General features: G+C 37.9%; 1 protein-coding gene and 1 long non-coding RNA gene across 12 annotated transcripts in view; one reads left to right on the top strand and one right to left on the bottom strand.

Moving 5' to 3' along the window:
- Positions 1 to 701: 701 nt before the first annotated feature.
- The window catches only part of LOC116694336 (mucin-5AC), a 28,906-nt gene continuing 16,772 nt past the window's right edge, over positions 702 to 12,835 (bottom strand). Inside the window, exons 30-48 of the mRNA XM_032524040.1 lie at positions 11,654 to 12,152; positions 10,606 to 10,846; positions 9,852 to 10,036; positions 9,087 to 9,258; positions 8,706 to 8,950; positions 8,423 to 8,606; positions 5,951 to 6,149; positions 5,675 to 5,853; positions 5,499 to 5,568; positions 4,837 to 4,976; positions 4,718 to 4,749; positions 4,460 to 4,628; positions 3,737 to 3,777; positions 3,375 to 3,500; positions 2,621 to 2,722; positions 2,381 to 2,509; positions 2,015 to 2,054; positions 1,567 to 1,690; positions 702 to 1,422 (exon numbers count right to left, since the gene is read on the bottom strand). Of these exons, the coding sequence (XP_032379931.1) occupies positions 1,254 to 1,422; positions 1,567 to 1,690; positions 2,015 to 2,054; positions 2,381 to 2,509; positions 2,621 to 2,722; positions 3,375 to 3,500; positions 3,737 to 3,777; positions 4,460 to 4,628; positions 4,718 to 4,749; positions 4,837 to 4,976; positions 5,499 to 5,568; positions 5,675 to 5,853; positions 5,951 to 6,149; positions 8,423 to 8,606; positions 8,706 to 8,950; positions 9,087 to 9,258; positions 9,852 to 10,036; positions 10,606 to 10,846; positions 11,654 to 12,152 (3,046 nt within the window). The 3' untranslated portion in view covers positions 702 to 1,253. The remainder of the gene's footprint in view (positions 1,423 to 1,566; positions 1,691 to 2,014; positions 2,055 to 2,380; positions 2,510 to 2,620; positions 2,723 to 3,374; positions 3,501 to 3,736; positions 3,778 to 4,459; positions 4,629 to 4,717; positions 4,750 to 4,836; positions 4,977 to 5,498; positions 5,569 to 5,674; positions 5,854 to 5,950; positions 6,150 to 8,422; positions 8,607 to 8,705; positions 8,951 to 9,086; positions 9,259 to 9,851; positions 10,037 to 10,605; positions 10,847 to 11,653; positions 12,153 to 12,835) is intronic.
- LOC116694350 (uncharacterized) overlaps positions 10,894 to 12,835 on the top strand; it is a 2,958-nt gene continuing 1,016 nt past the window's right edge. For 2 of the 11 annotated variants that reach the window (XR_004333117.1, XR_004333120.1), the window contains exons 1-4: positions 10,894 to 10,929; positions 11,032 to 11,310; positions 11,419 to 11,520; positions 11,770 to 11,820. This is a non-coding gene — a long non-coding RNA (uncharacterized LOC116694350). Of the gene's footprint in view, positions 10,930 to 11,031; positions 11,311 to 11,418; positions 11,521 to 11,661; positions 11,845 to 12,156; positions 12,214 to 12,264; positions 12,343 to 12,368; positions 12,481 to 12,648; positions 12,676 to 12,835 lie in introns of all 11 variants that reach the window. The other 9 variants (XR_004333123.1, XR_004333114.1, XR_004333118.1 and 6 more) reach the window with 9 other exon arrangements.

The raw sequence follows: 12,835 nt of genomic DNA, 5'->3' as shown, positions 1-12,835 counted from the left end.
AACTTATTGCAACTGATTCCAGGCTCCTCTATTTATTTTGAATGCATGTCATATTACAGAGACAGTTGACAAATTATTTTTCTCCCTTTACTTTGTTTATTATACATCACAAGTAAACCATGTGTACTGAATTTATCCTGCGAAGTCCTTTGGAGGGGCCCGGTTTTGATATCTAGTTGTAATGTATCGTTATTTTAGTTAATATGAGTGCACACACTGTAAACAAAGCTTATTCAAATTAATCTGAGGCCAACTGCTTTAGAAGTAACTCAGCTGCTTGTTAATTCAATCAAGAAAAAACAATGTGCAATTAGTAGCAACTAATGTTCGCAGGTTTTGATTGTGTACCTATGGATCTGACTATAGAAATGTGCACATTACATAAATACAATATTTGCTTATTGTAGAAAAGGTAGGCAAGAGATATCAGTTAATAAACACAAATAAATTAGTTAGTTTATCCATTATTGGAAGTGGATTTTGACCCAATGTAGGCTATTGTATGTGTTTACAGGTGACCAACATGTCAAATAATCAAAAGTTGTATACATATAAACTTATAAATTATGGTGCCATGGGCAAAATACATGTTTTCTATTGAAATGAAGACATGATCCTTGCTAACAATGCATTATGCAAACACAAGACAAATCCACATAAAAAATAGTTAGGAATAAAAAAAAAAACAAGAACACGTGATCTTCAGCAAACATGAGAGTTTTAATGACTGACAGATTTAACACATTAGAAGATGGACAAAGATAGTTTGGATATTCTTTACACTCTTTTCATTATGTATTCAATGGGTTGTAAGATCATTTATGTTGATGGTCCTAAAACCATTTAAAATTCATCCATGTTTTAAATCTTTTACCACAAAAATAATCCCATTCTTCAAAAGACAATGACATCTACATGAACTTGGACTGCACTATCTAACTCCATTCATGTGTCGTTTATCGCTTAAGTCATTTACATTAACAGTAAGAAAAAGACCCTGTAAGAATGAAAACACCACATTGTTTAGTTTGCAAAAAGATCAACCTCTTCAAAAGCTAAAAGAGATATCAGGACACAACATCTCTGCTGTTTAAAAGGTTTAACTTATTCACCCTTATTTGGGAAGCTGAATCCTAAGGAGTGTGTGTGTGTCTTCACATATCGAGTCTTGACTCTAATAGTTTTTGGAGAGGAGTTGCTAAAGTTTAATAAAGTATTTTAGTTTTCCTTTAATTAAGTTAGTTTTTTAGTTTTTATGTGTCTTTACATTCAGCGACTTGGCAACCACACTTGTCAACTGAAATGTAGGAGTGCTCCATCGTGCTGCCATCAGTGCAGGTCATCTTCACTTTCATTGTACTGGTGGTCATTTCTTGACAGCACGAGCACGAATGCATCAAACGGTTGCTTTCTGCAGAGTATCTGTAAACAGAGACAGTTTCCGACAGGATCAGTGTCAGCAAACAAACATTTATCTTAAAACTTCACATGAAAACAAGTGGTTTTGACATGATTGAGTAAGTAGTTTACATTGTATATCCTCAGGTGCTTTGTTATGAATCTTACATTGATGAGGACGCTCCACAGGATCCTGCACAGGCTGTGATTTCCACTGGAACAACTGACTTGCAGTTCTTTGTCTGCAGATAGGTGGTGTTCCTGGTTATTTGACAGCTCTTAAGAGGAGTACCTGTAAATGACACGTAAATATCTTTTTCATCGTGCTGCAAAAACAGACATTACCATTTCAGTTGCACAATAAAATAAATCATCTAATAGGAGGAGTTTTAGCCTCTGTTTTTATACAAAAATGGCAATAAAAGTTTTAATTGACCCCAGATGTTTGGCCATAAATGAATCCAGAGGACATCGACATGATAATCAATGATGAAAATATTCATAAATTACATCCTTATAATTTTTTTTTACCACTCTTAGCGCAAGCCAGGTATGAGTAACAAAGGATGGGAGTAAAATTGTGTAATTTGAATTTATTTTACAAACTCATACTTACAAGTTTTGCAACAACCATTGATGTCACTTTGTTCAGTTCCCTGTAATACAGACAATACAAATCATAAAATATGCAGATTGACGACAGATGTAAAGTCACACATGAGTCACTAGTGTTACTGTTTTTTTGCACAAGACAATATGAAGCAAACACCTCTTCACTACAGAGTTTTTGTGTATTTCAGCACATTTGGTGTATTTACCTCTCTCATATTAACCATGTATATTACCTCATAGTATTTAGTTTCAGCCGATTTACAGATGCATTTCTTTAGATTTAGCTTACAGTGTCTTTTTAATCTTCAACAAAGATTACAGCTCCCAGAAATAAGAAATTATACTTATTTCAAGATTGGATTATACTCACGGGAACGCAGTTCTTTGGATCAAATGCAGGACATGTTGTTTTTGTTTGATATGTTATGAACTCATTCTTCACCTTTTGGCAATCATACTTGGTACAGTTGTCATTTGGTGGTGACCACGACTCAGAAGGCTGCAGAGGTGTAGAATTGGTCAATTAGTCAACATAAACAATTCTGACTGATAACACAATTTTAGGTAACAGACTTTGATTCTCAAGGTGTTTCCATTATACTCTACTTACCTTAATAATTATCGGAGAAGTGAAACCTGGTACCTCCATAACACAGCTTGTTTTTTTACATGATCCACAACATTGTCCAGGTGTGTTTTCATACACATAGCCCTATTTGAAAAAAAGCTAAACTCAACATTAGTAGTACTTACAGAATGTTTACCCCCCTTGAGGATAATTTCATCCAAATTAAAAAAAGAGACATTTTTGGTACTTACCACAAAGAGATATCTAGCTGTTCATATGTGCAATGGTTTAAGATATCCATCTCTGAGATTCCTGCTGCCATTAAAATCTAAATGCAGTGTAGTTTGTGGTGCTCTGAACACTAAGATTCAACAGCATCAGCAACTTTTAGAGACAATGTATGTCCCTGTTACTCTGGATAAAGTATAGACCGTCAACAATTTCTTTAGTAGAAACACCGCAAACACAAATTACCTTCACTTTAATTTTTTCAGATAGCAGCAGAAATCTCACAGACAAATAAAAAACCAAAACCAACTTTGCATGAGTAGATACTAAATAGATACTACATGCGACAAAAAATAGTTAATTTAAGACCGCATTCCAAACACTGACAACTTCAAATCTACCATCATGTGCACATAAATAACAAAGTTTATGCATCCAACTTTTCAGCAGTGTATTATTATATTAAATTTAGCATGTGCTGTCATGTTAAACATGTTTGTATATTATAAACCTTTGCTGGCTTTAAATTGTTAAAAACAACAATGCAAAAAGTTCCATGCAAACATACCTCTGAACACAGTGGGGGGGGACACTGCTCCACATGACACGTAATAGTGTTCAACTTGCTGTTAGGATCCTGACTTCCAGTACAGCGGCATGCTTCACATGGGTTTTTGAAGAAATCCATACCAGGCTATAAACAATACAATGTAAAGTCTAAGACATATTTTATATAGAGGACAACAAAACAAAAGTCACTTTGGTCTGATGACAGGGTGAAAATACAGAAGAATGGGGAGCTATGTTTAATTTAAATACTATTCTTAAGATTTTTTATAGTATACATAATTTGAAGATTTCAGAGTTATCTTAACACACAAACAAACATATTCCTAATAGAGCACATATGAAAAATATATCTTTCCTTACCTGGTACTCAGTATCATTGAAGACACAGACACCTTTGGGTACTAGATCAAAAAATATTAACAAAGACAATCAAAATACAGGATTAGTTTGGTTTAATTTAAAGTCTTTCACACACTAACGCTTTGAAAATAGATCCGAAACCTATATGGAAAGCTTATCGCAGCGGTAAAATGGGCAGCAAGTGTTATTTGACGTGTTGATTTCTAATTCAAATCCCAGTTAATGGCTCTCTTAATTGAATGAACACAATTTCCACTGATTGATTCAATGACTCATTATGGAAAGCAGCAGACATAGAAACACCTGTCAGTAAAATGCAATACAGTTCAACAGCACCACGAACTTCATCTTCCCAAATGATCATAAAGTTGAAACAACACTTCTCTAGAACAATTGCAACAAAAACAAAACACATTTAACTTAATGCATGTATTCAGGATTTTTTGCAGGACTGCTGTAGACTGCAACAGTTTTAGCAAAGGGAACCTAATAAACTGGCAACTAGGTGTATTTTCTCTGGTTTTAGACAGCTCAAATGCAGAAGAGGAAAGAATATATCATAAACTATTTTTTACAAGCTAGGTAATACTCCCTGTGGAGAGAAAACTGACATCTGTGTGTAAAATCATTGAAGTCCCAAAAGTGTACATCTTCTTTATTTAAATATCTAGTAAAAAACGTCATGTGAGCAAATGTGTAAGTGTGGTACTTTGAATCACTCACCACAGGTCAGTCTCTCACAGCAGTCCACTGTTTGGGCCACCAACACCTCTCCTTTCTCTTTACAGGTTATTGGTTCTTGAGTGGGACATATGAGAGGCTCACACCGTACACTCAGGGCGTTCTTATCACAAGTACACTGATTACAGCCACTCTGCCAAGTCTCACCGAGCTGTTTAAGAGATGGAAAATAGTTAATGTTGTAACAGCAATGAACACTGTTTGAACAACTATAATTAGTCATGTTTTGTAGCTACTCACCTGTTTAGGTTGGCCATCAGGCCCAGTGCAACCTAAAACAATAAAAACAATCAGATTACCTCAACATTAATTAATTCACAAAGAATTAGATTTTTCTTCAAAATTGAAAGTGCTCTTACAGACAGAGACACAAAGGTCAGAATTTGAACTGAACAGCGTCAGCCCCTCTGGGCAGAAACATCCCTCCATAAAGCCAGTACAAGCTTGATTCTGGTTTCCATTAATTCCCTGGCATTTTCGTGCATACTCTTCATTGTATCTAAATATAAAGACAATTTATGGTGAAAAACAGACATAATTATTTCATCTTTAAAATTATAAATGATCAGTATAATGCAGTGCAAACACCTAGTATTGGCTAGCGGTATGACTCAAGAGATAACAGTGTTGGTTTGTTGGTCCACCACTTTGGTTCAGACTGGAGTATTTTAACCTCTACTTGATTGATTGCCATCACATTTTGATCAGACTTTCATGGTCCAGAGAGGATGAATCTTAATAAATTTGGTGATCCGCTGACATTCCCTCTAGCGCTTCCAAGTTGTTGCCATTTGTGGTTTTAAGTGAAATGTCTCAAAACTATTGGGTCTATTGCAGTGCCATTTGGTACAGACATTGATTCCCCCTTAGGATCAATTACATTGACCTTGGTATTTCCTGTCTTAAGCTGTCCTGTCAAATAAAGGGCTAAAATGCCCCAAAAAACATCTTAAAAAAGAAAAAAATACTGGCTGCTGACATTAGATGATTCATAATAGTGATTATAGAACTGAGCAATTACCTTGCATTGCAAGTTTGTACAACAGTTGGTCCACAAGGCTGGTAGACCTTGTTTTTTGGACATGTATATTCTACAACAAAAGAAATTGGATCATTTAAATATCAAAATGGTAAAAAAGGTAATCTGGACATCTCAAAATAACAATGTTAACTTTCTAGTAAAACAAACCCTCCTACCACACAGTCCGTTTGTAGCATTCCTCCAGGGTACACAGACAGATGCTTCAGCACACATCTTGGAGTACACATCCATACTGAAACAACCGAAGGTGGGTTTGGCCTCGTGGCAAACATCAAATTTACAAGCCTCATAAAATGGTAGTGGTGAGAGTACTTTGTGGCATTGCTCAAACACCCTTAATGTACAAATAAAAAGAAAGTAGGATGTTAATCATAGTGATATGCCAAAATCAAATGATGTATTGTGTTCATGTTTATTCTGTAACTTCTTACTTGCTGATCAGAATTTCACAAATGTCAGGTTTACAGGGTATGGGTGTACGTGTTGGTGTTGGGATTGGTATTGGAGGCTGCTTATCACAATATGGCTTGTTCTTATCTGGTACAGTCCAACTTCCCATCTCTGAGCAAGTAGGATTAATCTGGCCATTTGGTAATCGGCAGTCATTTTTACTGTTGTTGTCACAGGTACCTTATGAAATTAAATATTAACATGACAGATATTACAACCCATATTGGACCACATTTGGTTCATCCATTGGCACTTCCATATTTAATCTAGCACTATTTATATACACTCACCTATAGGATTATTAGGAACACCATACTATTACTGTGTTTGACCCCCTTTCGCCTTCAGAACTGCCTTAATTCTAAGTGGAATTGATTCAATAGGATAGCATCTTGCAGTTGATGGAGATTTGTGGGATGCACATCCAGTGCACGTAGCTCCTGTTCCACCACATCCCAAAGATGCTCTATTGGGTTGAGATCTGGTGACTGTGGGGGCCATTTTAGTACAGTGAACTCATTGTCATGTTCAAGAAACCAATTTGAAATTAAAGCTGCAAGCCCTCGCTAACCTGCACCGCGTTGGGGTTACTGGCAGACGCCGCTCCTTGCATTTGCGCGTCACTCAGACACTGAAAGTCATCCCCAAAAAAAGGGAACTCCCTGCTGAGTTTGTTGATACCTCACACAAGACTGTACCTTACATGGGTCACCAGTTATTAAAGTGGGCGTGGCTTAAGCATAGGGGGCAGGCCAAACCATCACCAATGAAATCTGATCGGATGAAATCTCTAGGAGGAGTTTGTTAAAGTATAGCACCTTGTCTATTAGGCCTACTTCCTGTTGCCACTAGGGGGCGCTATGACTTTGAGACATTAGCGGCATGTATATGTCGTCAGGGGCGGACTCTGATGAATCCTGAAAACTTTCGAACCAATGGACCATGTACGCTCAAGTTACACTCACTTCCTGTTTTGATGGCGAATTGCACAAAATGGCAGCCCCGCCAAGCCCTTGCCCTATGACAAAAGGTTTTTCTTTTAATACATTTTCATTGTTAACATCTTAAGATGACACACACCAAGTTTTAAGTTGATTGGATGAAAGCTCTAGGAGGAGTTTGTTAAAGTACGACATGTGGAAATGGCCAAAATCACACTAATTTTGAACATTCAATACAGAATGGCGGACTTCCTGTTGGGTTTAGGGTGGGGCTGCAATGGAGTTTTATGTCCACCCTGCCATTCTACATATGTGTACCAAAGTTCGTGAGTTTACGTTAAACGTACTGCAGGGGCGAATTTTTTTTAATATTTTAGGGGGCGCTAGTGAGCCATTTTTGTCTCCCTATTCCCGAAACCATTAAAATACGTAAACTTTTACCAGACTTGATGCGACCGCCAATTTTGGTGAGTTTAAAAGAAAGAAAGTAAGAAAGAACAATTCCTTCAGTTTCAATAGGACCTTCGACGCTTTGGCGCTCGGGCCTTAATGATTCGAGCTTTGTGACATGGTGCATTATCCTGCTGGAAGTAACCATCAGAGGATGGGTACATGGTGGCCATAAAGGATGCACAGGTCAAAACAATGCTCAGGTAGGCCGTGGCATTTAAATGATGCCGATTGGCACTAAGGGGCTAAAGTGTGCCAAGAAAATATCCCCCACACCATTACACCACCACCACCAGCCTGCACAGTGGTAACAAGGCTGATGGATCCATGTTCTCATTCTGTTTATGCCAAATTCTGACTCTACCAATCTGAATGTCTCAACAGAAATTGAGACTCATCAGACCAGGCAACATTTTTCAGTCTTCAACTGTCCAATTTTGGTGAGCTCTTGCAAATTGAAGCCTCTTTTTCTATTTGTAGTGGAGAGAGTGGTACCCGTGTTTCTGCTGTTGTAGCCCATCCACCTCAGGTTGTGCGTGTTGGCTTCACAAATGCTTTGCTGCATACCTCGGTTGTAACGAGTGGTTATTTCAGTCAAAGTTGCTCTTCACAGCTTGACTCAGTGGCCATTCTCCTCTGACCTATAGCATCAACAAGGCATTTTCGCCCACAGGACTGCCGCATAGTGGATGTTTTTCCCTTTTCACACCATTCTTTGTAAACCCTAGAAATGGTTGTCCGTGAAAATCCCAGTTACTGAGCAGATTGTGAAATACTCAGACCGGTCCGTCTGGCACCACCAACCATGCCACGCTCAAAATTGCTTAAATCACCTTTCTTTCCCATTCTGACATTCAGTTTGGAGTTCAGGAGATTGTCTAGACCAGGACCACACCCCTAAATGCATTGAATCAACTGCCATGTGATGGGTTGATTAGATAATTGCATTAATGAGAAATTAAGAATAGTTCCTGATAATCCTTTAGGTGAGTGTATTTTCATCTATAAACATAACAAGCAACCTCATTTGTTATTCTAACAGAAATTGTATTATTATCTTACCACACTGTCCTTCTGTGTTGTTGTGGAAAAGGGCAAACGGCAAGTCAACGCTGAACAAAAGCCCTTTGAACATCACAACTGCATTAATTGCCGGGATTCTCATGAGCAGCTCAATTGCTGTACTTGTTATGATGAAGTCAGCATTTAAGTAGGTTGGGACTACCTGCTTGCCGTTGACATACACCTACACAATCGCAACATTGGATAGGTGAAACAAATCATCATCATTATCACAGCATATAATTTAAAATTCAAGTAAAGAGAAAGTTTGTAAATAATTTACCTTGTTCAAGGTCTTTGGGATTCTGTCCTGTGTAAGAATAACTTCATAGTTTTTGTAATACACAATCAAGGATTTAGCACAGGTCACAGTTCCAGAGGCATCACAGTTTTCGTTGTTGATAAGAATCTTAAAATTGTGTTTAGGCATGATCTCTTTCACGAGGACATATGTGCAGTTTTTCTGCATGCTGTAATACTGGCCATCAAATGTCAAATAATGAGGATCTCCCCAGCCATAACAAGTACCTGCAAATATCAGATGAAGACTACATAAGTTGTCACATCACAGAACAACTGTATATATTGTAGTTTTTTTGTAATATAGCAGTTTTAGGACATTGCTTGAATGTGGCATTTGAAAAAAGCTTTCATTTTAACTTACAAGGGCATTCATAGTGAAAACAACAGCCTCCTTCATCATAAACCCTGACTGGTTGGAGCTTATTTTCACATACAGGCTTGGTCACTGGTTTACATTGCACATGTTCTGTCATTACAATTCCATTGTCGCATCTATCTCTGGTGCAGCCATTTAAACTCCAGGACTCGCCATGCTGTAAAGGGCAAAGTAGTACTTTTAGCAATCTACTACCATGAAATAGATATCATGTTTAAGCCCCCCAGGTACACTTTTGCACAACACATACAGTACATCTATAATTTATGTTATCCTATGTAATTTTACATCAATCAATGCTAAATACAGTATATGTACAGTTGTTTACATAATCCCTCTAATTTTTAAATTTCATTAATAATTGTTATGTTGGAATTATTCGTGGATATTATTTAGTGACATATCAGTTACAACCACAATGCTTTCTTACTTACCTGTACATTATTTTACTCATAGAGCTTTTTTCAAAAGATAATCTTTTGGGTATTTATGCAATATAACAGCTGAAAATAGGAAAGGAATTGGAATGGGGGAATGACATGCAGTAAAGGGCAGGGTCACTGTGGTAGAGATCGAGCACAGGGAATAAAAGACCTTGTTTCAGGCTTTCTCAGAATAAAAACCTTGAAAACGAAGAAAGTTAAGATAAAAACCTATGCAGTTATGACTCATTTTGGGGTTAGTACACAATGACAGAATTTTCTATTATACAACGATCTATTTTTTGTTTCTATAGCTAAATTTACATACCTTTCTAGGTGGATTAAGATATGAACAGGGTTGGTTTGTGGGGATTGTTGTGGTGGTGGTGGTGTGAGGAGTTGGTGGAGTAGTGGAGTAACATGGTCTAGCAAGCTTCTCTACATTGCATGTCAAATTGCAATATGCAGTGAAACACCAGCCTTCTCCATCAGTCTTATTGTACATAAATCTACCTTTATGAGAAAAAAAACAAAGCAGTTAGGTAAAAAATTACTAATGATGTGAGAAACACAAGTGACAGTGGGTGACATGGTTACAGTTGTCTTCATAATGAAACTTTTGTGAATACAAGTCTAAACTTAATGGACACTTAAATGTAAAGTATGAGGATCTATGATTGGATCTAAATTTAATCTAAAATATCATTTTGGGGATAGATGACCGTACTTTCTAGATGTGGTCACTTATTCTTCCACTGTGCAGCCACCATGACTGACCAGGTGAACACTACTGCATGGACAAAGATTAAAAAGTTCTTTCATAAATACAATACAATTATTTTGTTAGAACATATGGACATACATTTGACCACATCTTGGTTTGAGTTTTGTCTATGATATAAGAAAAGCAGGCCAAATCAGAATGTGGATTATGATAATAGACAGGTTTGACCTCAAAGCCCAAACAACTTCCTGTTGTGATCAGATGTGCCAGGTTACATTGTAAGGACAGGTGTAATCATGACAAAAATGTTTATAATGACAATATGAACAACAATTGAGGTCAGTAGCTGAATGCTTACCAGGAGAAAAAAGTTGACCCATGTACTTGCAGAAACATAAAGTTGTTCTGCCTGGTGTTGAAGACGGAAGAGTTGAAGGTGTTACAGTCTGAGTTCCAGTGGTTATTGTGGGTTTTTCTGTAGATTGTTTTTTCGTCACTGTCTCTTTTTCTGGGGTTGTGGCAGCAGCAGTGCTGGGTTTTTCTCTCAGTGTTGTTTTTTCAGTGGATGTTGTTGCAGTAGGATTTTCTGTGACTGTTGTCGTGGTAAATTTTTCTGTGGCTGTTGTTGTGGTATGTACCCATGTCACTGTTGTGGTAGGTTTTTCTGTGGCTGTTGTGGTAGGTTTTTCTGTGACAGTTGTTTTGGTAGGTTCTCCTGTAACTATTGTGGTAGGTTTTTCTGTGGCTGTTGTTGTTGAATGTTCTTCTGTGACTGCTGTGGTAGGTTTTTCTGTGGCTATTGTTGTGGTAGGTTTTCCTGTGGCTGTTGTGGTAGGTTTTCCTGTGGCTGTTGTGGTAGGTTTTTCTGTGGCTGTTGTGGTAGGTTTTCCTGTGGCTGTTGTGGTAGGTTTTCCTGTGGCTGTTGTGGTAGGTTTTTCTGTGGCTGTTGTGGTAGGTTTTTCTGTGACAGTTGTTGTGGTAAGTTTTCCTGTGACTATTGTGGTAGGTTTTTCTGTGACGGGTGTTGCTGTGGTAGGTTTTTCTGTGGTTGTTGTTGTAGTAGGTTTTTCTGTAACTTTTGTGGTTGCAATTGTACCCACATGTTCTCCTGTTGATGGTGATATTGTTGTAACCACTCCATTTGTTACTACAAAATGGGTTGTTGTTGTAGGTTTTTCTGTGACTGTTGTCGTGGTATGTTTTTCTGTGACTATTGTGGTAGGTTTTTCTGTGGCTGTTGTTACGGTTGGTTCTCCTGTGGATGTTGTGGTAGGTCTTTCTGTGATGGTTGTCGTGGTACGTTCTTCTGCGACTTTTGTTGTGATAGGGTTTTCTGTGACTGTTGTGGTGGAAGGTTTTTGTGTGACTGTTGTTTTTGTTGTGGGTATTTGTGTGACTGTTGTTGTTGTGGTAGGTTCTCCTGTGACTGTTGTCGGGGTATGTTCTTCTGTGGCTGTTGTGGTAGGTTTTTCTGTGACTGTTGTTGTCGAGGTAGGTTTTTCTGTGGCTATTGTTGTGATAGGTTTTTCTGTGGCTGTTGTTGTCGTAGTTACTCCTGTGGCTGTTGTGGTAGGTTTTTCTGTGACTGTTGTTGTGGGTGATGTTTTTGGCGTTGCTGAGGTTGTTGAGCTAGCCATGCAACATTTCACTCGTATTTCATAGTCATAACAAATAGGAGGCATTTGTTCCTTGTTATGACAGATCAGCCCATTTGTTGAGTTGCATGTTACCTTTTGATCAAGTTCGTTCAAAGATATATCCTTGTATTGTGTTACTCTACATTCTATTTCCAGAGGTTTTATGCAAACACTCAGATCTATATCAGTAATTTCTTCAATGGGTTCATAGTCTCCATCATCTTCAAAATGAGGATAATGATCGTTTTTCCAATTTGACCACTTGCAATCAGCAGGTATTGGAGTGGCTGTTGTTATGGTAGGTTTTTCTGTGATGGTTGTTGTGGTACGTTCTTCTGTAACTGTTGTCTTGGTAGGTTTTTTTGTGACTGTTGTTGTAGGTTTTTCTGTGGCTGTTGCCGTGGTATGTTCTTCTGTGACTGTTGTGGTAGGTTTTTCTGTGACTGTTGTCGTGGTAGGTTTTTCTGTGACTGTTGTTCTTGAGGTAGGCTTTTCTTTGGCTTTTGTTGTGATAGGGTTTTCTGTGACTGTTGTTGTGGTAGGTTCTCCTGTGGCTGTTGTGATAGGGTTTTCTGTGACTGTTGTTGTTGTGGTAGGTTCTCTTGTGACTGTTGTTGTTGTGGTAGTTTTTTCTGTGACTGTTGCCGTGGTATGTTCTTCTGTGACTGTTGTGGTAGGCTTTTCTTTGACTGTTGTTCTTGAGGTAGATTTTTCTGTGGCTGTTGTTGTGATATTGTTTTCTGTAATGGGTGTTGTTGTGGTAGGTTTTTCTGTGGCTATTGTTGTGGTAGGTTTTTCTGTGACCTTTGTGGTTGCAATTGTACCCACTTGTTCTCCTGTTGATGGTGATATTGTTGTAATCACTCCATTTGTTACTACAAAATGGGTTGTTGCGGTAGGTTTTTCTGTGACTGTTGTCAGGGTATGTTCTTCTGTGACTATTGTGGTAGG

Source organism: Etheostoma spectabile, chromosome 8 (genome assembly GCF_008692095.1).
Source record: "Etheostoma spectabile isolate EspeVRDwgs_2016 chromosome 8, UIUC_Espe_1.0, whole genome shotgun sequence".
NCBI lineage: Eukaryota > Metazoa > Chordata > Actinopteri > Perciformes > Percidae > Etheostoma > Etheostoma spectabile.
Note: the sequence above shows the minus strand (reverse complement) of the source record. Positions and strands in the feature narration are given on the sequence as shown.